We start from the raw sequence: 26,438 nt of genomic DNA, 5'->3' as shown, positions 1-26,438 counted from the left end.
AGCAATGGAGAAATTACATATAATTAAAAATAGTGAAAATAAAAATATTATAAATGAACAATTAGTTTCTGATAAAGACGAATGAATGGATTTGGAGAATTTTAGATAATCTATGAGATTAGTTTTATAACACACTACCAGGTTGAGTATATAATATCTTGTAATAACAATCCAGTTTTAGCTCAATAACATGGAGAATAACAACTCTCTAAAAATTGTTAATATTAACTTAGGATTTTATTTAACAAATACCTGAAGAAGCCATGAAAGCACTTGTGAAAAATTTAACAGATGTAATAATAAGCACTATTTAAGGAAAATAATTAAAATTTATTTTAAAATTTAAATTATATATAAGTTATAATCATAACTGACTTCAAAATTTTCATCGTTTATTCTTGCAGTAATTGTACCATGCTTTTCTCCTTTGTTATTAATCATTTTTATTCTATTCTGTACAAACATTGCCTTCATTTGATCAGGAGTAGCAGTTGTTGCAAAATCAATGTCTTTAGGTTTAGTTCCTAATAACAAATCCCTGAAATCATATATAAAAATTAAGAAATTTGCCTCAATTGAGCACAAATAAATATATATAAAGTACACTATATATAAAATTAATTTTAGGTGTCTGTCTATAAATGTAATTGGTTTCTTTTTTTTGGGGGGGGGGGGACTTTTTAAGGTTATTCTTTATAGTTATTTTATTACTCTTTTTGTTATTTTTATAGTAATTAGTTTTTAAGATTATACACTGAAAACAAACCTTTGGGATTAAAAATATTCAGTTTAACGGCACATGTTATAGCATTGAACTAAAAATGGCAGTTTATATCAATTTAAATATATATAAATTTAAAGATTATATATATATATAATGTATATATATATAATGGAATACTTGACAGAACTTTTTTATTTTTAGTGAGTTAATTTTTCATTTTTACTGATAATGGTTAATGATGATCAATAGGAAAACAAAGTTATTAATCTAAAGATTAATGTATAATGGTAACAAAACCAAACTAATTAAAATATAACCTCTAAAAGAAAATTATTATGCTGTAAAACTGATACGATTTTTTTACAAAATATTAATGGTAATCCATTTAAAATAGTAAGTCACACAATCTAAAATATTATCAGAAACAAAATAACTTTCTCACTCACACTTTTTCAGAATATATTAGTAAATTATTTGTTAATTACAGTTATGTAAAGTGATAAAAAACTTTGCTGCTCTATGCATACTTTCCTAGACCATCCTTTGTATTTTTCCTTCAATCATTTATCATATTTCCTAACATAAATATTGGTGTTGTGCAAATAAATTAGTTAATTTCAAAAGCCCAGATTAATCTAATAAAAGACCAAGTGATTACAGTATATGCACATAATAAACCATCTTGCACAATTAAGTGAGCTACTGAGATAAAAACAAAAATTTTAAAAAAAATCTGATGTGTAAACCACATGACTTTCTTTTATGCCTGTTAAATTACATATACACATTTTTTTAAAATGAAAAGTACATAAAATTTTATTTCACTAATAACTGCTGATTTTTTTTTCATATATATATATATATACTTTTTCTACTGTTGCAATTGAATTATTATTTATTGTAAAATTGAATAAATATTTAAATTTATTATTAATAAATAAATATATTTAAATTAAAAAAAAAAAAGAGGAGATGAAGTCTGATTTGAACCGATGTGCCTTCTTCCTCTTGTAAGAACCAAATATTTCATTAATTAAAATTTTATTTGGCTATAACTCTGAAACCAATGAGAATAAGTACCAATTATGATATATTGTTGAAAAGCTCTCAATGAGGGCTTCATACGAGGAAGTAAAAAAATAATGCGAATTAAAGACAATTTACAAAACACCAATTTAATATTAATAGTCTTACTTCACATTAGTCAAATGAATATTTATTTTTAATTTTAATAAATATATAATTATAGGTCCATAATTTTACTATGTCAATACGTAATGTAAAACCCAACACTAGAGTTGGAATACCGCTTACAAAGTCAGCATTATCAATGCACAATGGTTTCCTCATAGCTGATACAAATCTATTAAAAACTAAAACTTAACCATTTTTTATTTGTAAAAACCCTACAATGCGAGAATTTGACAACATAATGATTGTGTATAATGTAATATATCTTTTTGTTTTATTACAATTGTTATGTGCCATGTAAGACACTTGATATGAAATAAAAATACTTCTGCAATCAGCAGAAGTATTTCCTGACACATCCCATGTCAGCCAGGGTTATTGTTGATGGAAAGATTAGTTTCTCTTAACCTTTTTTACTAAGAACTAAAACTACTGTTAGATAAGTTCATTCCCAGCTGTCTTACAACTTCAATTTTACTTTCTTCATCACGGTAACTGGGTGTATTAATTTACATCATTATTTTCAACCAAAGCATCTCTGATTAATGCTTATTATACCGCATGTATTTTACATGAATCACAGTCATGAACACATTTGTTATGAAACGATGAACTGTAAATACAAATTGCCTTGGCTATGCAAAAAAATATTTTTTTTTTTAGATGAACTGGACAAAATTTAAATGTAATTAATGTTGCTTAACCATGTCAAAATATTTTCAACTATTAAACGGTAATTCTCAATGCTATCTGTTTAAAGCTGTATTGTTGTACTGTGGAATGACAACAAAAACAACAAGGATTGTGATGGATGAAAAATGTAAGCAGATGAAAATATTTTGACTTGACTAAATATAGTATACTTCAAATTGAGAGGTTTAACTTAAAAATAACTATTTGGTGTAATAAAATTACACCAAAATGACCATAGGTCATTTTTAGTTTTAAGTGGATGTAATGAAACTAAAAACAGATTATAATATATAAAAATTGTGTGTGTAAATGATGGACACAAATACACTAATAAATCTCCAATTAAAAGAAAAAAGAAAGGATTTAATATGCTTTTATCTAAGAATATAAGAAAAAAAGACACTTCTCTCTACTAAATAAAGGGATGGCACGATGAATAATACTATGAACTACCCCGATGCTAAATTATCTTTACAATCTTGAACGTTGTACATAAAAATTAAGTCAAGATTTAAAACTTACTGTGTAATACATTAAAAACAGATTTTATTACTACCAGATATTATTTAATGGTTACAATTGCAAGAATGATTTCTCTTGGCCTACGAATGAAATTAATTCTTTTCTTAATTTTAATCGACAAAGTAAACTGATGTTATAATACAATTGTTTTGATAATGTCTATTTTTTCATGTTTAGCATTTATGAATCAAGTAGAGTCATAAGAGTACAAACCTATAAATAAAGGGAAATTATAAAACAAACAGTAAGTATGGAGAATGTTTTTACCTGACAGCACCTCCAGCAATCCTTATTTCATAAGAATTTTCCTTGAACAAAGATGCAAGCTGACAAAGAGCCTGAGTAAAAAGAGATGTAAATTCTGGTGTATCTAATTTCATCATGAATGGATCTTTGTTACTATTTATATTTTTACAACTGTTATTGCTATTTACTATACAGCTCTTCTGTTGTAAACTTTTATTTAGGCATGTTGATATATTTACTGTGGGTAAATGTGCAAAGCGACTCTGAAAAAAAATGAAAGAAAGAAATGAAAACATTTGTTTGTGGTAGGAAAAAACTATATGTTAGTGACAAACCTCATCATCTGATTCTCAGAATACTTATTACTGATTTGCAGTTGCATAAACTATGACTGATTACATTACAACTTTTTGACTATAATTATCTGGTACATATTACAACAGTGGAAAGAATGTGATACCAATCTGGTTACATAACAGTGCTGTGAACAGTACTTATCAATATCTACAGCGATTCCAAATCCATATCATGTATATACAAATGGAAAGTTTTACAGTATGTACAATATTCATTGCAACAACAATTTCCATAAATGTTACAGAAGTTCCATCAGTTTCTCCTAAATATATTTTAACAGCAGTACTACTGCTGCTTTGGTGTACCAAATTCCCTTGTGTTGACATAATCCTCATAAAAGCCTTCTCTAACATTTTCACCACTTCATTCAGTTTTTAATTAAAAATTCAATGAATTTACCGAAAATATTGAAATATATATAATAATAATATTATTATTATACTGTGTTTCAAAATGAATTTTGGGATTTTAAAGTATGTAATATTTCTCAAGTTTCACATACACTGATTAATTATACATGAAATGAAAGAGCAACACAAAACAGTTTTAGCTATGCACAAGCTCTAAAGCGTACAGATTATGGTTTGGGTGCTAGCTTCGCAAATGAAATGATGCACCATGATGATGAAGAGTTTCTTTACTGTGTTGTATTCAGTGAAGAATCAACATTCATGTTAATGGAAAAGAAAAAAACACTCATAATATGAGTATCTGAGATAAGAAAATCCTCATGAAATATTGCAGTGTGAACGAGACTCACCAAAACTGAATGTTTTTTGTGCTGTATCCCAATGGCAACTTTATGGGCTATTCTTTTTGCAGAATCAAGTGTGTCTGGAATGAACTACCTTGATATGCTACAACTATGACTCTTTTCTCAACTGCAATACTAACCACAGAATTTTAATTGGCGAGATGGTGCGCCTCCCCCACTGGCATAGCACTGTACGTGATTAATTGAATGAAATTCTCCCCGACTGCTGGATTGGTAGCTGGGGACCAGATGACAAGGCTTGTTTGTCATGGTCTCCATGTTTGCCCTATCTGATCCCATGCGATATTTTTCTTTGAGGGTTTATAAAGGATCAAGTATATGTGCCACCGTTACTAGCTGACTTCCTGATTTGAGACATAGGACTGAAGCAGCTGTCGCATCAATTACTTCAGACTTTCTGATTAAAGTATGGGATGAACTCTCCTATCGGCAGGATGTGTGCCGTGTGATGAAGGGTGCTCACATTGAACAGTTACAGGAAAAATTGTTTGAGTTGATCTTTCATTTCATGTATAATTTAACAATGTTAAGTAAAACTTAATAAATATTACATACCTTTAAAACCCTGATATTCATTCTGAAACACATATTATTATTATTTATATAATAATAATATTCAATTTAATAAAAATATTGATGTACATAATAGACAGTGTTGCCATCGCATAGGAAAAACACAAACTCAGTTGAAAAGAATCCACAGAATTAAAAAAAAATTCTCTTTATTTTTTTATCAAACCTTGTATATGACATTGATGTGATTAATCTTTGAAAAAATCTATCTGCGTGGGAAGGTATATATATATATATATAAATATAATATACGAGGTGCTACCCAAAAGTTCGGGGATTTTACCATAAAAATAAAATAGCTTACCATAACTTATAATTTCCACTGTCTTCTTCAAAGTATCCCCTTGGGCATTGATACAGTGATCCCAGCATTTTTCCCATGGTTCCATGCATCCCTGGAAGACTGCAGGTGTAAGTGTTCGAAGCACGTACTGTGTTTCTTCCTGAATTTCCTTAATTGTGTTAAAACGACGGCCTTTCAATTAAAATTTTATTTTTGGAAAGAAAAAAAGTCGCATGGAGCAAGCTCAGGCGAATAGGATGGGTGGGGAATCACTACCGTCTTTTTGGAAGCCAAGAAATTCCAAACGGCTAGCGACATGTGTGCGGGCGTGTTGTCATGGTGCAGAACCCAGCTGTTGTTACCCCACAGATCTGAACGTTTGCGCCTAATGCATTCATGTAACCGATTCAAAACTTCACAATAGAACATCCCATTGACAGTTTGACCAAGAGGAACAAATAAATTCCTTATGGATAATGCCTTTGATGTCGAAAAAAACAATCATCATGGACTTCAAGTTGCTGCAAACTTGGCGTGCTTTTTTTGGCCGCGGTGAACTTGGCGACTTCCACTGCGACGACTGCTGCTTAGTTTCAGGGTCATACCCGTACACCCATGTCTCATCACCGGTTATGATGTTGGAGATGAAGTTAGGGTCATCTCTGGCTGAATTTTTCAATTCACTACAGACAACTACGCGATTTTGTTTCTAGTCGCTGTTCAACAGTCTCGGTACGGATTTTGCAGCAATACGTTTCATGTTCAAATTGTCCGACAAGATGCGTTGCATGGACCCATATGACATTTGTACGATTGCACAAACATCATGGATTGTTTGTCTACGATCTGCAACAATAGCCTCTCGCATTTTCACGATGTTTTCCGGTGTTGCGCTTGTTGATGGTCTTCCTGAACGCTCATCGTCATCGACTGTCGTTCGTCCATCTTTGAATCGTTTGTACCACAAAAATGTTTTACTTTTACTCATAACATTGTCACCAAATGCTTCCACAAGCATGCGATAGGTTTCTACACTAGTTTTTTTAAGCATGAAGCAAAATTTGATGCAGGTTCTTTGTTCTTTAAAATCTGCCATTTAGAACTTTGCCGAAGCAGTAAAACACAATGTTACACAACCGCATGAAAGTCAACAATAGTCTCTCACCGTCACAGCTGTTGGAACACTGATTCACAAAGAGTACTGTTAGCCACATCTAGCAGCAGCAGGTCGTACCAGCAATGGTTCACGCGCAAAATTCAAATTCCCCGAACTTTTGGGTAGCACATCGTATATATAATGTTGATATCTGTAAAACATTTCACAAGAAATGGTCTTTCGTTGAAATATGAATAATTTGGAGAAAACAATTAGAATGTAAACTATTGAATTAAGATTCTAAGTAATTTCAAATGAATCATTTCTTTATTTTCAAAATTATAATTTAATACATTACTAATAAATAGTTCTTAATTTAAAATAAATAAATTTTTGGTTGCCCTTAAGTTTATTTTTACCAAGAATCACTGAAACTAGTAAATTAGCTTTGAATAATATAAAAAACACATATGGTTGGAGTTAAGAGCCTCTTCCTTATTTTAAATTAGTTAAAAATGATTTTAACTATGGTAAAATATTAATACTGGAAACAAAGCTTACTAAATTAAATCAGTTTCCATACATTAAACAATAAGCCCATTTTCTCTATGGAGGAAGACTGCATACTGCGGGCATTAAGTAGATAGCTATTGGCGAAATATAAGATAGACAAATTTTTACAATAAGTTTCCTGAAGAAATTATAGATTATTGTTTAGTAAGTGGGATAGACTATTCGTAATAGTGATATGTAGCCATAGCACAAAAGTTCAGATTAACAGGAAAAATTTTGTCATTTGATATTTATGAAATACTATGTTTAAAAAACAGACTATGCTACCCTAAAATCTAAGGTGAAAATTATGAAATTTTATTCAAGTTGGGTGGACTAGCTTTCACTCTAAATCAAGCTACTTTGAATCTCTGAAATAAAATTTGATTTAAAGTGAAAACTAACTCAAACTCATGTAAATTTTTTTCACTTTTCACCTACAATTATAATGAGCTATATTCACATTAAAAAATTTTTCATACAACAGGAAATGTTAAGTAGTATAATGTTTGAAATTAAGACGTTTAGAGACAAACTGGAAATAAAAAGAAACTTACAGAAAAATGTTAAAATAATAAACTACAATAAAAGATCATATATGAAGGCTATTTCAGGTTAGTTGATTTGATAAAACCAATCGGGTTGGTCTAGTGGTGAATGTGTCTTCCCAAATCAGCTGATTTGGAAGTCGAGAGTTCCAGTGTTCAAGTCCTAGTAAAGGCAGTTACTTTTATACGGATTTGAATACTAGATCATGGATACTGGTGTTCTTTGGTGGTTGGGTTTCAATTAACCACACATCGCTACATTTCATTTACACTCATACATATTATCCTCATTCATCCACTGTGAAGTAATATCTGAATGGTAATTCCTGGAGGCTAAACAGTAAAAGAAAGAAGTTGATTTGATAAAAGGAAGATCTGTAGAATAAAACCTGTTAAGGGAATCTGAAGATTACAAACTTTAAAGGAGATAAATGAAAAAATGGAATGTAATGATACTGAGATTAAAAACTTTATAAGAGAAAAAAAGATTGTGCTTCACAAAAGAAGTGCATGAAGAGAGTCAAGCGAATGATGACTAAAAATTAATTATATACCTTTAGAAAACAATAAATGAAGAAAGAGTAATCATTATATAACAAGAAACACAGTTCAATAAGTTCAACTTTAACATATGTCACAGAATAAACCATTAAGTTACAGACTACCAATAATTAAATAACTGAAAAAAGAAAAAAATAATAAATTTGAAAGAGTATGATAATACTAAAAATATATATTTTTCATTTAATATAGAAAAACAAACACATAAAATTAATAAATAAATAATCACTATAAAATGTGAAAGATAAAACAAAGTGGAATTATGTAACTAAAAAATTATTAAGTTATCTTTTAAATCACTTATTGAAACTGATAGATTAAGATAAGATTGACAAAATAAAAAAAGCTGTACTAAAATAAAAAGTAATAAAACTTAAAATTAATGAATTTCTAAATAAGATAATAAAATGAATAAAACAACTGATATGAATAAAGATCCAAATTTGTAAAAATTTGTAGAAAATGTAAGGCTAATTTTCATTTATTATGAAAAATATTGCAAATAAGAGAACTATAATACTTCTAATTGTAGGAATATCTCAAATGTAAATGCTTAAATAGACTACAAACATTAAATAAAACTTAAATGGTTTTTTTTTATCTTTACTTTTCCAGCTATAGTGATATATGATGCAACAGCAATAATGGAAAAGTATATGATCAGTCAAAAAATAACTAAAAAAAATTGTCCTTTTTTAAGATTTGTGCCTTAGGAGGTTAAACAAAATTTTAACAAGAAAAAATGGACTTAAGTAAATTGTAAATAATTTTTAAAAATAAATTGTTCCAATACTCCCAAGCCAAAACATTTATTTATTATCAGATGGGTGTTTGTGGGTATGTATGTATTATGTTGGTCTGTATATGGTCTTATATAACTCTGGACCCCTGTTGACCAGTTTTTTCTTCAAACTAGCAAGACATGCCTTTGGGGGGAAAGAATGTATTAGATTTAGATTTAGATTTTAATTTATTTAAAATCAATTTTAGTGGCCTTAAAATCAATCATTTAAAAAAGGCCTCTCAATGCATGAGCCTCTAAATTTTCATGAAGTCAAAAACATATTTTTCAAAATAGTGATGCTAATATATAATATTAAAAATGAAAAAAAAAATAATTGTTATGAAATTTACTACCGGCTTTTTAATAAACTAATCAATACACTCTCCAAAAAATTTAGCTAATAAATCATTATAAACTTAATCTATTAAATGTTTCTGTAACAATCTTGATTTTTTTTTAAGAATTTCCAAATAAAAATTCCATTTATACATTCTCTTATATTTTTCAAATGATCTTAAATTTTATTAAAATTATTTCTTTTAATATTTTAGTATTTATTCTCATTAAATAATTTTTTTTCTGTTAAAAAAGTTGACAATTTCCATGATTAACTTAATTACAGAACTCTTACTACATTTCTAAAATTCTCTCTTAGACCATTAATTTGATATCCTACTTGATGTTTCTAATAATTTCGGTTACACAGACTGGGAAATGTGAGTCTATTATTTTTGTTACATTAACTCATTACTTACTTAGTTAATATCATTAACTAAATTTTACAGTATCCTTTAACTATTGTATAATTGTTATTAAATTACATATTAGTGTTCCATGAAACAAGATGATTTTTAAAAAAATATATATTTCCTGAAAATTGGTGCATCTTTTCTGGAGTTACAGCACCTACATAACATACATATGTTCAAGTCTGTCAAATATTCTTCCTTCTCCCTCAAATTCTTTGAAACTGAGAGTTTAAGATAAGATTGACAAAACGAAAAAAGCTGTAGTATCCAATGAATCTTTGAAGTGTTTACATATACAGAGTATACAAAATATAATATCAGGGTTTTAAAGCTATTTAATATTGTTCATATTTGACTTACAGTAATGAATCACAAATAAAATGAAAGAGTAAATTATTCAGATACTTTTTCCTACAAGTGTTCAACGTCAACAACTTTTGTCATGTGGCATAAATCAAACTAATAGAAGAGTTCATTTCATACTTTAACCACTATGTCTGGGGTAATGGAAGGGACAGCTATTTCAATCCTGTGCCGCAAATCAGTCGGTAATGAGGGTACATACACAAGGAAAAAATCACATGGGTCAGACTGGATGACCTAGGAGGCCACACCACTGCAAACAAGCTCTGACATTAGGTCCATGCTGACCAATCCAGTGGTTGGGAAAAAATATTCAACCAATCCTGTATGCCAGTAAGAAGGCATCTCGTTACCAAAAACATTCTCTGGCCCACTTTGCAGTTGAGAAAAGAACCATATATGCAGCATATCTAAATTAGCAACTACTGTTACGGCTGCTTTAGCAAAAAAGAAACTTCGTAAACTTGCTGTCAGGAAATTGCACACTAAGCATTTAATTTTGGGGAGATCCTTTCACATTATAAGAGTTCACTGGGATTTTCTGATCCCCAGATATGGACATTTTGTCTCAACTTTTCACTAAGAAGATGAAATGTTGAATCATAACATTTAGCAAACTACAACACACAGAAGGCTTTCTGTTTTGAAGTTGTTATCTTTGCTGCAATCATCGTTAAGTGGAAAGCTAGGGAATCAATCTACAGCCATGTATGCAACTAAAATTGTCCTTTTTATTTTTTGATTCTAGCCTTAAATCAATATTATTAACCTCATCCAAGAGATACTATACTAAACTAAAACCCTTGTATGCTTTTTAACTCAATGAAGAAAATTCAAATAAATAAATAATAAACTGAATGAATTCTCCTATACATTTAGCCAAAAGTCTAAACAGATTCATTAAGTTTTTATTCTCATCACTAATGTAACTGGTTTAATGCTATTCTCCATTCCTTTTTGTTCTGTGCTAATTTTTAAACCTCAATAAATTTACTACTTCCTATATCTCAGTTATCTATCTTATATATTCCAATATTCTTACTCTCTACACATCCTATATATTAATGAATTACTACCAATCTATTTCCTCTCCTATTGATCTTAAGACTTCTTCATTTTGTATTTTATTACTCTTAATCATCAACATTCTCTTGTAACATTGCAGTACAAGGGCCTCTATTATTTTCCTTTTTGCCAATCATATTCTTAATATTTTGCTACCATAAACCACTACATTCCACACAAATATTTTTGAGAACATCTTTTTAATTCTTATACCTATATTTAATATCAGTGGACATCTTTTCTAGATGAAGGTACTTTTTTTCTTCAGACAGTCAACTTTATTAATTTTATTATCTAAATAACACAATACTGCAACTTCTGGTTTATTATGTTTCCATACCTTAATATTTAAGTATCCCCTTTCCTGACATATTTCATTACTTTTCCTTCATTTTTATTTACTTTCTATTTGAGTTTTCTATTCAAAATTTTCCCTTCAATTCCTAAGTTATTCCATATAATTTCAACAATGGTGGTGGCTTTCAAATTTTTTTCATATATCCACCATCAAAATCTACATCAAAGAAAGATAAATCAAAATTTATAAAATGTTATTTTCTTAGATTTCTTGTAGGGCGTTAAAAATTTCAAAATGTTAATTTTTATGACTTGAACTTGTATTGTAAATCTATTACAACCTTTTATATAGTTTTATTTATTTTTGATGCTCAAAAAATATTTAAAAACTGCACATATTAAATTACTCAAACACTAATGAGTTCTAGTCGATTAAAAATCACTTTATAAAAGCTGCTCAAATTTTGTAAAAACACTGATGTTTAGAATATTTTTTTCTAATGAAAGGAAAGGAATAACACTATGATTACCCCCCCTCAAGTAAAACAACCGTTCCTGAGGTAGTGTAGTTTTCCCCTCTCCTTCCAGACGTATTTGATTTCAAATATTTTATTTTTTCTAAATTTGCAGTTTTAAAATGTTATTACACACACACACATATATATATGACTACTTGGGGAATGTAATTCATTAACTTCCAATTATTATTACTCTCCAGATGAGAAATCTGCTTGCATAAATATGCATTTGAATAAACAGGATATTCAATTCTGTCATGTTGTAACAGTAATATCTGGCTGTAAGTAGAGCTATCTGTGTAATTTCTGATGAAATAGTAGTTTTTTCTTTCCAGTAAACCAGTATATCCTGGTTTACTGGATTGTGAAGTTCAATAAATGGTGAGTTTTTTATATTTTAAATAATTTTTCAAACCATAATGAGTTTTGAATTTTTAATTGCATAATACATCAACTTTTTTTTTACTGTTTAATATTACAAAATAAGTAAACATGCAATGCTCAGCAAGTGTAATTAGAGATTAAGATTGCTTTTATACTTTATACAATCTTACTTCTTTAATGTGATTCTGTCTAATGGTAGCAATAACATCTGAATTAACATATGTCATACAATTCTTTACAATGCTTATGTTGTCCAGAACTTTCTCTTATACCACCAAATATATGCTTCCTCTGGAAGCTACTTAATGACAATGGAATATTGTTTGACAATATCATTTTTTGTTATTGTGCACATTTCAGACTGCAGACTAAGCCAGAAATAGTTAATATTTTACAATGAGTTTTGCTTTTCAGCTTGTTGCATGACTTTTTAACTATATGGAGGGGGTAAAATGCATTTTTGTCACTATTATTTTTCATTTTATCTTTGCTACTATAGAATTTGTGCAATTAACAGAGGATCTCTAAATGTATAGATTTATACCTTCAAATTTCTTTCTCTGCAGTTAATACTCTGAAGTTACTTACACAAGCTTCTGAGTCTGACAAATTAATTATATATAAGTAAAAATTCCATAATCTAAACTATTTTCTATCATTACACTCAATATTACTTGAAACAAATAATTATACTATTATCTATTTACTGATAATAAAGTATATAAAGAATTAATGAAATATATTATTAAGAAAAATCTCTACATGTCCCAGAAAATATGGCCAGTATTACTCCACACTTTTACTCATATTTCTTTAACAAAATATTCTTATCCTCATATTGTGCTCATAAACAGAGAAATAGGTTGATTCACAAGGGTCCCAAACTGACTCCAGTTTATGCATTTTTTATTTACTATTTTACTTCATTATGTTATCTTATTACAACATCCATTGCAATTCATGTCTGAAGTAATAGTTAATAGAATTTTTTATTTAGCTTTTCTAGTCCACTCTGGCTTCAGATTACCAACTATGGTAGGGAAGGCAACTGAAACTACCAGTTCAACATGCAAAAAATAAATATTTATTAAAATATACTTTCATCAGAATGTAAAATATTTTTTCTGTAATATTATTTTTAATTTAATACTTAACACTACATAATACTGAAGTTTACCATGGTTTAATTTAAAGCCAAAACAGATTTTTCAAAGATTTCAAAACAATTAGGTCAGTAATCACCATGTTAACATATGATATACTACAACACCTGCAACTTCACCAATTTGTCTAGCAACTGCATTGAACATTTGAACAAAAATTAATAAAACTGAGAAATGGTAATATCTGTGGCTACATTAGGATTTCATCAGGAAGTTATTATTCGTTCAATTAAAAGTTAATTTCCTATACAAATCAATAAACTGTACATTAATAGATGTTACTGAACATGATTCTCAGATTTATTTTAAGGGATACCAGTATACATAAGTTTGTTCAGAAATTTTATGCATTACAACAAATCAATAATCAAACTCATGCAAAAAAAAATACATCATACATAAGAATTTGGCTAATAAACCGCAAAATGGAATAAACTGAACAGTTTAAACTAAATTAAATGACCATAAGTAGATTTTGTAATACTAACTTCATATAAAACATTATTAATACTTCTTTTAAAAATAAAGCCGACTGAGCATCTTATAGAAAACATAAGTCATCACTTTTTTAAAATACGTATCAAACATTAAAAAAAATATAAAACATAACCTGAAACAATTGCATATAGTTATTAAAGTATCTGTTGTAATATAGTGACAGCTGTGTGAAAGTTCAGCCAACTAACGCGTTCATATATCATGTAAATGAAACAGAAAATGATAGATAAGTTTATTAGTATAATTCTCTCATTTATAAATTCATAATCATTGAAAATATATTTTAATTGCTTTTCAATTAGCATTTAACTACTTTTTATCACATTTAAACTTCGATTTCGACAATTACGATCTATTTTGATTGTTACCTATTAGTATCGGTCTATCGACTTTACTTAACCTAGAATTATTTTCATTTGAAAGTGCAAACATATTATAAATAAATCGTACTCTAATGTCCGGAAAACTTGAACTGGAAAATGTTAGACATATTTTGCTTACTGGTAGGCCAGGTAGGAAGTTCCATAAATTACTTTTTTTTAAAGACTGTTTCTCTTTTTTGTAATATTTATTTATTCATTTTTGCTTTGTAATTATTCAGTCAGTTAATGATGTTAAAGAACAAGTTAGATCCGGAGTAACAGTACAAGATGAAAAGATATAAAGATGCTACGATTTGCTGATGATATAGTAATTATAGCTGAGAGTAAAAAGGATTTAGAAGAAACAGTGAACGGCATGGATTTAGTTCTACGCAAGAAATATCGCATGAAAATAAACATGAACAAAACGAAAGTAATGAAATGTCGTAGAAATAACGAAGATAGACCACTGAATGTAAGAATAGGAAGATAAAAGATTATGGAAGTAGAAGAATTTTGTTATTTACAAAAAGTAAATACTAAAGGTATTTAGCAGTAGAATTACTAAAGGGTCGAAGCAGGAATGATAAAAAAATGCTGAATAGCACAGGCAAAACGAGCTTTCAGTTAGAAGTATAATTTGTTTACAACAAAAATTAATTTAAATGTCAGGAAAAGATTTTTGAAAGTGTATGTTTGAAGCATTGCTTTATGTGGAAGTGAAACTTGGACTATCGGAGTACCTGAGAAGAAAAGATTAAAAGCTTTTGAAATGTGGTGCTATAGGAGAATGTTAAAAATAAGGTGGGTGGATAAAGTGACAAATGAAGAGGTATTGCGGCAAATAGATGAAGAAAGAAGCATTTAAAAAATATAGTTAAACTTATAGGCCACATATTAAGGTATCCTGGAATAGTCGCTTTAATATTGGAGGGTCAGATAGAAGGAAAAAGTTGTGCAGGCAGGGAACGTTTGGAATATGTAAAACAATGTTAGGGATGTAGGATGTAGGGGGTATACCGAAATGAAACGACTAGCATTAGATAAGGAATCTTGGAGAGCTGCGTCAACCAGTCAAATGACTGAAGACAGAAAAAAAATTAATCAGTAACTTAATGGTGAAACTAGGTTTGACCATTAGTAGCTTTATCGGGTTTTTTTAACAGATGTTTTTGAATAATTGCATTTTATTTTCATTGTTTTACAAACATAAATTTGACACTAATGTATTTTGTGCGTAACATTAACTTCTACTATTATTGATAGGTGTACTTGAACATTTTGTACTGTTACTATCTGGTCAGGACTCTCTTCACTTGCCCAAGCCAGGGGGCTTTGCCTCCTGGACCCTCGACATGTTCGTATCCTAATGTGTTAGAATACTAAGTATTTTACTGAAATATTTTAAGAAAATAAATATTAGCATTTCGCCATGATGAACTTAATTGTAGTGATTTTTTAACTACATCTCTATTTATAGATCCGCATTTATCGCTTCACTCTGCTCTTTTGGGGTGTAAAAGGAGATTCAGTTTTTGAAAATTTATTTATTTATTGTAATTATGTAAAAATACATAATTTTAACTGTATATTGAGAGTTTAAAAGAAAAATATAAAAACCAACCCTGCAATAAATAGAAACCTTTTGCCGAATTAGATTTTTTTGTATATCTATGGGGTCCTTAACGTGCATTTCAAAGAAATCCACTTGTTTTATATATATATATAATAATAATAAAATGTAAATAAATAAATTTAAAAAAAATAGGAATATATATAAAATGATGCTATTTCTTCCTACAATAAGAAGGCTACTATAATATTTTGCAATGCTGTTATGCAGTGAAAAGTATATTTAGTAATTATTACATAACACTCTGTAGTTTTTTTTATATTTTACTATGTGAGTATTGTTTTATTTAATTTCTATACAGCGACTAATTTGGACTGGACTGGGTACTTGCTTTATAAAGTTATGAATAAAGAATCTACTATGTGATATGTGTACTAAATTTTTATTGCCCTGTCATCTTTGTTTTGAATATCATTGAGTTAGCAATCTGAAACTATTAATAATTAATAATAATCAATTAATGGTATTAGTAGTAATAATTAATTAATCTGACTTGCTTCCAGATTAATGAAACTTGTACTTCCAGTTTCCATTTCAGCAATGCCTTCACAAATCTTAAGTAAAGAACAAGTACCATTAATTTGAAAGAAGTGATTACATTTTAATAATTTTGAAATGGTGTTTAGTGTAAAATTTTCATTGTAGTACTGTGCAATAATAATATCAATGAACAATTTAAGTAAATTATGTTTTGTAACAAAAAATATATGTGGCTTACTTGGAACTTTTCCTTAAAATTGTGATTTAAGAACTAATCATATTTATTCAGCAATCCAAGTTGTAAATATTGGTTTAATTGCCAGGGATGTAGAAAAGGAAGTTATTAAAGTCAGTAATGTACATGCGTTCAGAAAGTTGCTGTGCACTGGAATTATGGAAGTATAATGATGAAACTTTCTTAATTATTACTTTGTATTTTTATTTCATTATTTTGTAGAAATGGATATTACAGTAACTGGAATAGTTTATAAAAGGTGTTGAAAATGATCTCCTCCAATATCAATACACCCTGCACATGTTTCACACTTCAAATCAGGTGATGTACTGGCATGTCTTGTACATATGCCGTTATTGCAGTTTTAGTTTGGCAGTCACATGTGGTCTGTTCTATACACTTCTTACTTAGAAAGTAATTTGGGAAGTCAGATCAAATGATTGTGCAAGGCACAAACCCAAAATATTTCATTCACCAAAGAAAGACATTTTGAAAAAGTCATCAACCTGTGCACTGTGGCGCCACTTTATTGGAACCAACTATGATTGATCTCCTCTTCTGTTAACTGAGTAATGAAGTTTGTTAAAACAGCACAATAGCAATCAATATTAACTGCACTTTCAAAAATGAAACTTTGATATCTAGCAACTTCTGTTCATTTAGGTGATCTTCACTTCGATCAGTGTCTTCAACAGAACTTGTTTCCTGAAATTTTTCAGTAAGAGTTTGAATTGCATTGAAGTAAGGAACAAGAGTATTTTGAAACTTTTCAGAAAACTTATGCTTCACTAAATCAGTTCACTTGTCACCTTCATGAAAGATGTGTTCAACAAGAAAAATGCGTTCCTCTACTGAAAGAACCATTATTTTTCTTGCAACTGTTGATTACGATAAGTGAAATGAAGCATGTTCAATCACAACTCAACAACTGACATCTTAGTTTATTACTGAGCAGTGCTCAAACAAATCCATAAGGCAATCAATGTAATGCCGAAGAACAGAACGCATCACATAATTCTAAAGCACACTGCTCAGTGACTCTCCAGATGTACATTGAACACCTTTTTTGAAAATATTATCTATAAAAAATGTAATTGTTTATTTTATATAAGAATATAACATCTATTAGTTATAATGGTATTTTGAATCTATGGTTTACAGTTTTGCAGACTAGCATGACAAAATGAGGTTTAAAATAAAATAAAATAATAAATTCAATAAGATTCACTTTTTAAATAAATGTAACTATTATGTGTGTAGTCTCTACTTAAGATTAACAGTATCAAATATAGTTGTGATCATGACCAGAACTGATTTGATTGAAGTATAATAACACTGATGTGATACAAAAACATAATAAACTTTACATATTATAAAATTGAATCTGATTTTTACTTTTACAATTTTTGATTTTTTACAGGATGTGGTAAAACAACTCTTGTGATAAAAGTATGCGAGTTTTTAGCAAGTATGAAAGTACCAGTTACTGGTTTTTATACTAAAGAATTGCGTTCTGGAAATTCAAGAACTGGATTTGATGTTTTTTCATTAAATAATAATAAACATGCTCCACTTGCAAGAATGTAATTTATTGAATAAATATTATTTTTTACATTTTTATTTAAAAATTAGTTTCAGAAGGTTAAGTCATGTTCATGTGATGATACAGATATTAGTACAACACTACTCACCATTTGTCCATTAGTCCCATTGCCAACAGTAAAAACAGCCACAAACCTTTTACTTGCTTTCGTTTTATAATTTTTTATTTTTTTTCGTTTTATAAGTGTTTGAAAAGTTTATTTAATTTTTCCCTCTTCATCAACTTGATTTAAGAACATGTACAGAACAGTTTGATCAGAGTCCTAAGTTTCTAGCTGAATTACACTTTATAGAATATTTCTTCCATTGTTCTTTTTTTTTTGTAGACATAAAAATTGTGATTTCCCTGTCTTTTTTTTCTGTCCACCACTTTTTTTTTTTAAAGAAAAATCTATTACAAGATCAGATTCAATCATTATAAAATTTGGTAAAGTGTTTATGGCAACTTTCTCTAATAATTAAAAAAATATAGTATAAACACTTTCACAGATTTCAAAATCAATTTTTAAATTTTCTATGTCTTTGTAATTATTAAGAAATTAGCTAAAATTTTAAGCCTTTTGTTATAAATAAAATAACTTATTTTGAAAATTTATTTGCAAACAATTAATTTTAATAAACCTGAATTTTTTCATACTTTTGATGTCAAATGATTGTTGATAAAATTAACTTGTGAAATGTATTCACATTGTAAAATAGCACCTTTTTATTTATCTAAAAATGATTAAACAAATTAAAATATTCATTATTAAAAATATATAGTTTTCTGGCACTTACCTGCTCCATTCGTAACATTGACTGACAGAAGATTATTTATCATTATAAGAAATTCAGAGGATTTAATAAATTATACAAAATTACAATTAACAAAAGATTTATGTAAATCTAAACAACATTAAATATGTAAATAATTGTATATAAGTTTTATTTTACATTTTTCTGGAGCAGATTTTGAAGTGACACCACTGTTGTAGCCAACATTTCACAATTGTCTCTACTTTAAAAATCCCTGGTGTAGTTCTGATATGTCGAAAACCTTCTTCAGTTTTCTGCTGAAGATCTTCAACACTGAACTCTGGTGTACTGTGAACCAAAGGTGAAATCTATTGGGTTTAGGTTGATGGTCTTGTGGGTCAAGCTATTGGTCCTTCGTGACCAATTCACATTTCAGTTAACTAATCCTTTAAGTACTAGCAGACATTGATACTGAAGTATGGTGGCACCATTGTACACAAATTACATGGTATTCCTAGATTCAGAGTAACTCATCTAAATAATTTAATAATAATATTTAATCTAAATAAATAATTTAGTAAGTTTTGCAAGAAATTTTAACTATTATTGCCACTCAATCATGCTAAGGAAACTTGGCCAATCAGTGAATTGCTGGTGATAAAAACCCAGACATTTTTTGAAAATGATTGTTAAAATCTTTATTATGTATTGGGATCAGAATTATCTTGTGCTCAGTGATGGTTTTTGTGAAAAATGATACTTCCATTTTGGTCATCAGAGAACATTATTGTGGATTAGTTATCAGTTTTTGTAAAATTGTCTCAGAATGCTGTTTTTAGCAATGACCATTTTCATTAATCACTTGCACTTTTTGTGTATTATTTGGATACAGACATATGATAAACTTGTTCATAAAATGCATTTCTTCTTGTACTTTCTCTTGATCTGCATTTTTGTGGTTTGCAGTCTTTTATGCTCATGAACTCTAGGAGGAAAGTGTCCAGTTTTTCTTAACCTTTCATACAGAATTACAAAAAGTTTTCATTTGGAAGTAGTGATTTAAGAAAATGTTCTGCATATTGGTGGCATACTTCAGCTCAATTGCAGTTTGCTAGCTCTTACTTAAGATGCATGTTTGCCATTATTTCAATTAGAAAATAAGCTTCCATTTTCAAAAGGAAAAACACAAATAAAGAAAAATTGGTATTAAACGGTTTAATTTTTAATTGGTTATAAAAATAGAAAAAATACAATAACAATGAAACAATAAAACAAATTAGCAGAATAAAAAAAAACTGATACTGTTACAGCACTATCACCATCCTGTATTTAATATAACTGTAATTCAGTTCAAATAGTTGCTAAATGTAATTTAATTTATTTTATATTTTGTTAAATAATAATTAAATAAATTTTATTGTCTCTTAACATCTCATTACTATACAGTGATTATTTAAATTAATAATAATTTGTAATTTAATTTCTACAATAATTCAGTTGTTTGTCATCTGGTTTTTATTAACAAAGCTAATTTTGTCTATAATGAAAGGCTGTCTGCCGAGGCATTTGCATTGGTGGCACATCCTGATGGAGGCCTAACTGATGACTGCGGTTGTGTAAACAATTTTAGAGAGTCTAAAAGACAACCTCCAGTAAAGCCCATTAGGGCTAGGAATGGAGGGGGAGGTGTGGCAACTAGGATCATCAAGTCGGGTGTATTTCCGTACGGGGTTCAGTTCTATTTTAAAACAATTTTAATTTATCAGTTTTCTTTTAATAATGAGCCAGCTTGTACGTTACTCCTTTATAAAATACTTGATTAGAATATCCCTTTTGATTATTTGACTTGACATGATAATTGCTCTTATTTTTGGTATTATAGTTACTATTTTGTGATTTGTTATTAAACCCATTTTCAAGTGTGCTGGTAATAGAACAAGATATTTTATGTATGAAATTCGAAACACTATAGTGTATAAAATCTATAACATTTAAAAAATCAGTTACTGAAAAATTTCATTTATACATGTTGAAAATTGTGCACCTATAATTCTTCTTAAGATCTATTTTGAAGTAACTGCTACTTGCAGTTTGAATACTATTAAATAATGCCAAAATTGAATAACAGTACTGAAAGTGTTGAAGTACTATATTATTATATTTAAGCAGTCTAGACTAGATCTTTGGTGTAAATTTTTTGCTGAAAAATAATCTTTTTTATTAATTTTGTTATAATGCATTTACTGTTAAAGAATAAATTAAATTACATCATGTTAGAAAAAAATACATAATGCCAATATTTTGTTTGCTCCTATTTCAGGATTGAGTTATACTTAGCAGGCTGAAAGTTTGCCCCCTGTCTTTGTCAAGTGAACTGTGGCTGGCTTAGGCAGGATGGGTGAGCGGGGTTTGTTGTACTATCTAACCAGATGATATCATCCGATTATTAATAACATGACAATTTTTACATAAAATGCAAACATATTAATAATATTTAAACAGTTTAATTATGAAATAGTGCAGCCCTATAAAGTTAATTTGTTTATACTTATCTGTGTTTTGGTTTTTCATATGTTGAGTGCATTATCCTGCATGTAATATTTTTGTAGTCAAAATAAATATTTTTATGTTATTAGCATTTACTTTTAGTTAAAGTAATAAGTGAATTAAAAAACAAGAGCATACAAGTTAAATTCATATAATTTAATACGTGGAATTAATAAATTTATATTGTGTATAATAATGTGTAAAACTACAGAAATAAAAAGAAATGAATATGGGCAGGTGATGCATTTCTTTTACATGATTAGTACAATAAACACAACTGGCAAACTTTCAGCTCACATATTGTAATTTTAATTGTCAAGTTATTATTTTATTTTTTAAGTTTTTACTTAATTTAAAATACTATGCTAGTGGTAAGGTTAATATAAGAAACATTTTACAAGTATTAACTTTTTCCAGTAATTGCCAGCAGTTTACTTTAATAATTTAGAAAAAAATTATATAGAAAATTGTAATAATTAGATATTCCTTTTTGCAGTCTTCCAGATCAAAATTATTCACATAATCAGTTTATTCACAAAGTTGGGAACTATGTTGTAGATTTGCCGTCTTTTGAAAACATCGCTTTGCCTTCTTTGTCAATTCAGGTACGAATTATAATTACTGTGCTAAGCTGTAGAAATTATTAATATCCATTGTTCATTGCTTTAAATTCTATATAATTTTAATAGAAATTTGTTTTTTTTTTTTAAGAAACATCTTTTGGTATAATAAACAGTTTATGAAAACAATTAATTTTTTTATTTAGTCTTAAAGTTATAAATGCCCTCGCATCAAAACAGTGACTTAATGAAACAGAGTAGTTTTTTTTTTATTTCAACTGTATTAAGTATTGTTAAATTTTAACCATCAATATGCGCTGATTTAAAAAACTTGAGCCATAGAAAAGTGTAACCCAACTTCATTAGCCTTCTAATTTTGCATACTTCTGTCTGAGAAGTGGAATCATCATGTTGTAAGGATGCTCAGTTTTTAAAAGATTAATTTTATGGTTGGTGGTTGCTTTTGTCTTCTAACTTTTGGTTGAAGAAATATTGTAATTTGTAAAATAAAATTATAGGGTAGCATGGTTTTAAGGAAGTATGTTTAATTAACTAAAAGTTATTGGCTTAAACTTATGATCATCAGTAGATATAGAGTGAGAAGTTTCAGTTTTATATTTCTAAGGAAATCTATTTTGAAATTTTGTGAATGAAACTGATATGGATAGAAAACTTCTGCCTTAAAAATGAATAGTACAACTATAATTATTATTACTTAATTCAGATAAATTTATAAACTGCTTTTCACTTAAAAAAGTGTAATACACCTTTATTGAACACAGTATATCAATCTGCCATAAACATTATATTACTGACATTGGAGGTAAAGTTACAAATATTTAAATATATAGAAAATACAAAAAACATCTTTATATTCTTGCACCATTATCAATACATCAACTCTTATAAATAAGCAACAACTGTAAAATTTATTATGAACTATTTTCATCTGACATTTATACTTTTACTGCATTGTATAACTTCAAAAGAAATTTCCATTAGAGAAGTTTTCTTTATGTATTATTATTTATATCAATAAATACACATAAGTAGTAAAATATCACCTCATTATTCATTCTTAATTTTAAAATTAATTCTTTGATGTGCCGATATTATCAGTTCTTTAAAAATAAAAACATTTTACACACTTATATGAGAAAAAAATTAAAATAAGTAATTATGCAAAAATATAATTTTTGATTAATTACATAAGCTCAAACAATGTGTATGAGAATATAATATGTAAAGTTTTTGTAGTGTGTGGAAGATAACAATCTTGACTGGGATTTAAAATCAGAATGGCTAAGACACTATCACTTTTATCAGATCAAAACAAATCGATTTGCTTATAATTAAGTTTTAAAGTGCTGATTAATGAGAATCTGGAATGTACTTTTTCATGTACATTTGTCCTACAATTTTGAAACATTTCATATCATTTCTTTCAATCATTGGATTATTCTTTTGTACACTCATTAGAATACTTGTACAATTGTTTAGTGAATACAGAGAAAAGTCATGCGTGAAACTACTGTGAATAGTTACAAAGAACTGTTTATTATTGAATACCATAGTTTGGCCAACATCCATAATTGATTTATTAAATCTTCAAGATAGTCCTCATATTATTTCTTTCAAATTACTCAACAATTGACTTTTATTGTAATCCTTTAAACTACATAAATTCTATTACAAATCCATAAATGCACAGATATTGAATTTTTAATTTGTTACTTTGTACAGGCCCAGAAAGTGTATTTAAATAAAATAATCTTTTTCTTATTTTTCAGGATAACAAATCAGTAATGATAATTGATGAAATAGGGAGAATGGAGTTATTTAGCAAAAAATTTGAAAGTAGAGTAAAAGATGTATTTAAAAATCAAGATGTAATTATTTTAGCAACGATACCTAATAAAGGAAAACCTATTACATTAGTAGAAACATTGAAGAAATTGCCTACTGCTGTTTTAATTGAAGTAAGAATTATATATTTACTAAAATACTTATTTTCTATACGTTTATTATATTATTTATCTATTTTTTTTTTACAGGTGGATTTTCAAAACAGAGATATTTTACTCGATAAAATATCAACCAGTATAAAGAATACATATGACAAAATCAATAAAAATTTGTAATATATATTGCAAAACAATAATAATTATTTAAATTTTAAGATAATAATTTAAACTAAGGTGTATACTTAATCTGAACATTATTTATTAATCTGCAGCGAGTGGTGTTCGTTAATCTTCACTGCGAGTTGTTAAATATTAATGAGAAAAAAAAAATTAGCTTCCATTTATGAATATATTTTACAGAAGTTACTCAAAATTTATTATTGTTTTTGAAAATAAAAAAACAGATTTGGCTGGATAATATTTTGAATAATGATTATAAAATGAGATGAAAAAAACAGAATCATATACATATTGTTCCCAGCAGAAAGATCTTATTGATATTATATATAAACATATTTTTTTATTATTTTGTCTCATATATTTATCACCAAAGACTTCCTACCATTAAGTTGCTTTTATATTAATGCCAACCTCTGCAGAAAAGTGGTGGTGGACATCTGTCTCATCTGGGTTTAAATCCCCATTAGGCTTGACATTTCATATGCTGTAAAATTCACCTGTCATAAGGTAGATGAACTAAGGCTGTTACTTGAAGAAATAAGTAAACATTTTAAACATTATTTTGTTTGATTTATGCCGTCAAATTTTTGTTTCTTAAAATGCTTCGTTAAAGTTTACCCTGTCTAACATGTAAAAATTAAACAGTTTTGCTTATAACAACTGGGGAATCCCAGTTTGAAATTAAAAAAAAAAATTACAGTAAAAGTTGATTAAAATTTTTCATTAATATAGATCATTATTATTAAAACAGATCATTAATATAAATCCCAAAATTATTATGCTTAGACAAATATAAGAAATGAGTAACAATTTTGAAAAAAAAAAAAAAATGTATATCGGCTGTGCATGAAACAAAAAACCTAATTATATTTTATGTTAACTGTTAACATTTCAAACAAGATTAAATTAATCTTGTAAGTTTCATGAGTTAAAATTTACTATCTGTAAATGAAGCTTTTTGAGTTTACATTGCAACCAGAATTAATATAAATATCATTATAGAAATTATTTATTATAATAAAAAGAAAGTAGAAAAAAAGAATTTAAAATTATTTCTTGATGATAAAAATCTTCAAACTTGTTTCCGACGCCTAAAAATTCATCATGAGAAGTGTAGGGGGGGGGGGTAGTAGACAGATGAAAATATTCAATTCTAGTAACACTATATCTTTGTAAGTTTGAAGTTAATATTACACTAGTCAACATAAAATTTGGAACTGAAAAGGGAGTGGTGTTCTATATAGTATCTTATATGCTGAATCTGAAACAACCCATCACATAATATTTTTAAGTTACAACTCCTTAAATTTATTTGTTCCATCATACGTAGAACAAACAATACAAATAAGTTTCTGTATGTTTGCTTATTCACATCTGATTTATATTGATGCATGCTGTACCTATATGTAATACATTACAGTTGAATATCATTTCATGTCAAGCCAGACATGTCAGTAAGTCAAGTAAGTCAATGGGTAATTCAACGTGATGAAATTTTCTTCAGTAAAGTTCAACTCTTGCTGTGTTCTTTAGTTGTGGTAGTGGTTTTATCATATACATATTATAAAGATTGTTTCATAAGTGATGCCATAAATTTAATGAAAGATTTTTATGACAGAACAACTTTTGGTATTATTTTATTGAACATCAAGATTTGTTAAATTTTGTGCTGTTTTATTGTGCTCCATGGTGAAACAATTTTGTTAAGTATTTTAAGTAATTAAGTATTTATAAATTAAAACTGAATTATTTTTATAATTAAGTAAGTATTGAGATCTGTAAATAAAGTAATGAGAATAGTTTTTTTTGGCAGCCCAAATAGCGACACTGTAAAGTTACTATTAAACGTATGGTTATATGAACAGCTGATTAATGTATTAGATATTAATATTTTTAGTCTACTGTTGCTACGTGAGATGTTAACAAACTTTTTCTGAAACTAGTTTTTGTTGTATGTTACAAAAATGAGTGATATAAATATGAGCAACGTTGTGCAATCAAGTTTTGTGTTAAACTCAGGTAGAATGCTTTTGAAACTTTTTAAAATTGAAAAGGATGTATGGAGATGACACTGTCATGAACCCTAGTTCTTAGGTAGTTTAAAGCATTTTCAGATGGCCGGGAATCACTTGCAGATGATCCATGTTCTGGAAGACCGTTAGTCAAAAAATGATGTCAATGTTGAGTAATCAGAGACT

General features: G+C 28.1%; 2 protein-coding genes across 6 annotated transcripts in view; one reads left to right on the top strand and one right to left on the bottom strand.

The window, feature by feature from the left end:
* Positions 1–14,144, bottom strand: part of LOC142325483 (CCA tRNA nucleotidyltransferase 1, mitochondrial) — a 58,032-nt gene extending 43,888 nt beyond the window's left edge. For 2 of the 4 annotated variants that reach the window (XR_012756547.1, XM_075367302.1), the window contains exons 1-3: positions 8,115–8,276; positions 3,398–3,639; positions 376–538 (exon numbers count right to left, since the gene is read on the bottom strand). Coding sequence is in view for 3 of the 4 variants with exons in the window: in XM_075367302.1 (XP_075223417.1) it covers positions 376–538; positions 3,398–3,639; positions 8,115–8,210 (501 nt within the window). In the remaining variant the exon portion in view is untranslated. Of the gene's footprint in view, positions 1–375; positions 539–3,397; positions 3,640–8,114; positions 8,277–11,422; positions 11,597–13,932 lie in introns of those variants that run through there. The other 2 variants (XM_075367305.1, XM_075367304.1) reach the window with 2 other exon arrangements.
* LOC142325484 (cancer-related nucleoside-triphosphatase homolog) lies at positions 14,054–24,586 on the top strand. Of its 2 annotated transcripts, none has more exons than XM_075367307.1 (5): positions 14,054–14,145; positions 18,073–18,235; positions 22,033–22,141; positions 23,887–24,075; positions 24,151–24,586. In XM_075367307.1, the coding sequence occupies exons 2-5, from the start codon at positions 18,123–18,125 to the stop codon at positions 24,235–24,237; spliced, it is 498 nt and encodes a 165-aa protein (XP_075223422.1). In that variant the 5' UTR covers positions 14,054–14,145; positions 18,073–18,122; the 3' UTR covers positions 24,238–24,586. The 2 variants fall into 2 exon arrangements, with proteins under 2 accessions (XP_075223422.1, XP_075223421.1); XM_075367306.1 differs by lacking the exon at positions 14,054–14,145 and adding an exon at positions 14,319–14,454.
* Positions 24,587–26,438: the final 1,852 nt, after the last annotated feature.

Source organism: Lycorma delicatula, chromosome 5 (assembly GCF_047948215.1).
Source record: "Lycorma delicatula isolate Av1 chromosome 5, ASM4794821v1, whole genome shotgun sequence".
NCBI classification, from domain to species: Eukaryota; Metazoa; Arthropoda; class Insecta; order Hemiptera; family Fulgoridae; genus Lycorma; species Lycorma delicatula.
This window is presented reverse-complemented; position numbering and strand designations above follow the sequence as displayed.

Coding starts and splice junctions, on each gene's coding strand:
- LOC142325484 (XM_075367306.1), top strand. CDS start 14,397: ATGTCCGGAAAACTTGAACTGGAAAATGTTAGACATATTTTGCTTACT. Junction 22,142..23,886: donor TGCCTTCTTTGTCAATTCAG/GTACGAATTATA, acceptor CTTATTTTTCAG/GATAACAAATCAGTAATGAT. Junction 24,076..24,150: donor CTACTGCTGTTTTAATTGAA/GTAAGAATTATA, acceptor TTTTTTTTACAG/GTGGATTTTCAAAACAGAGA.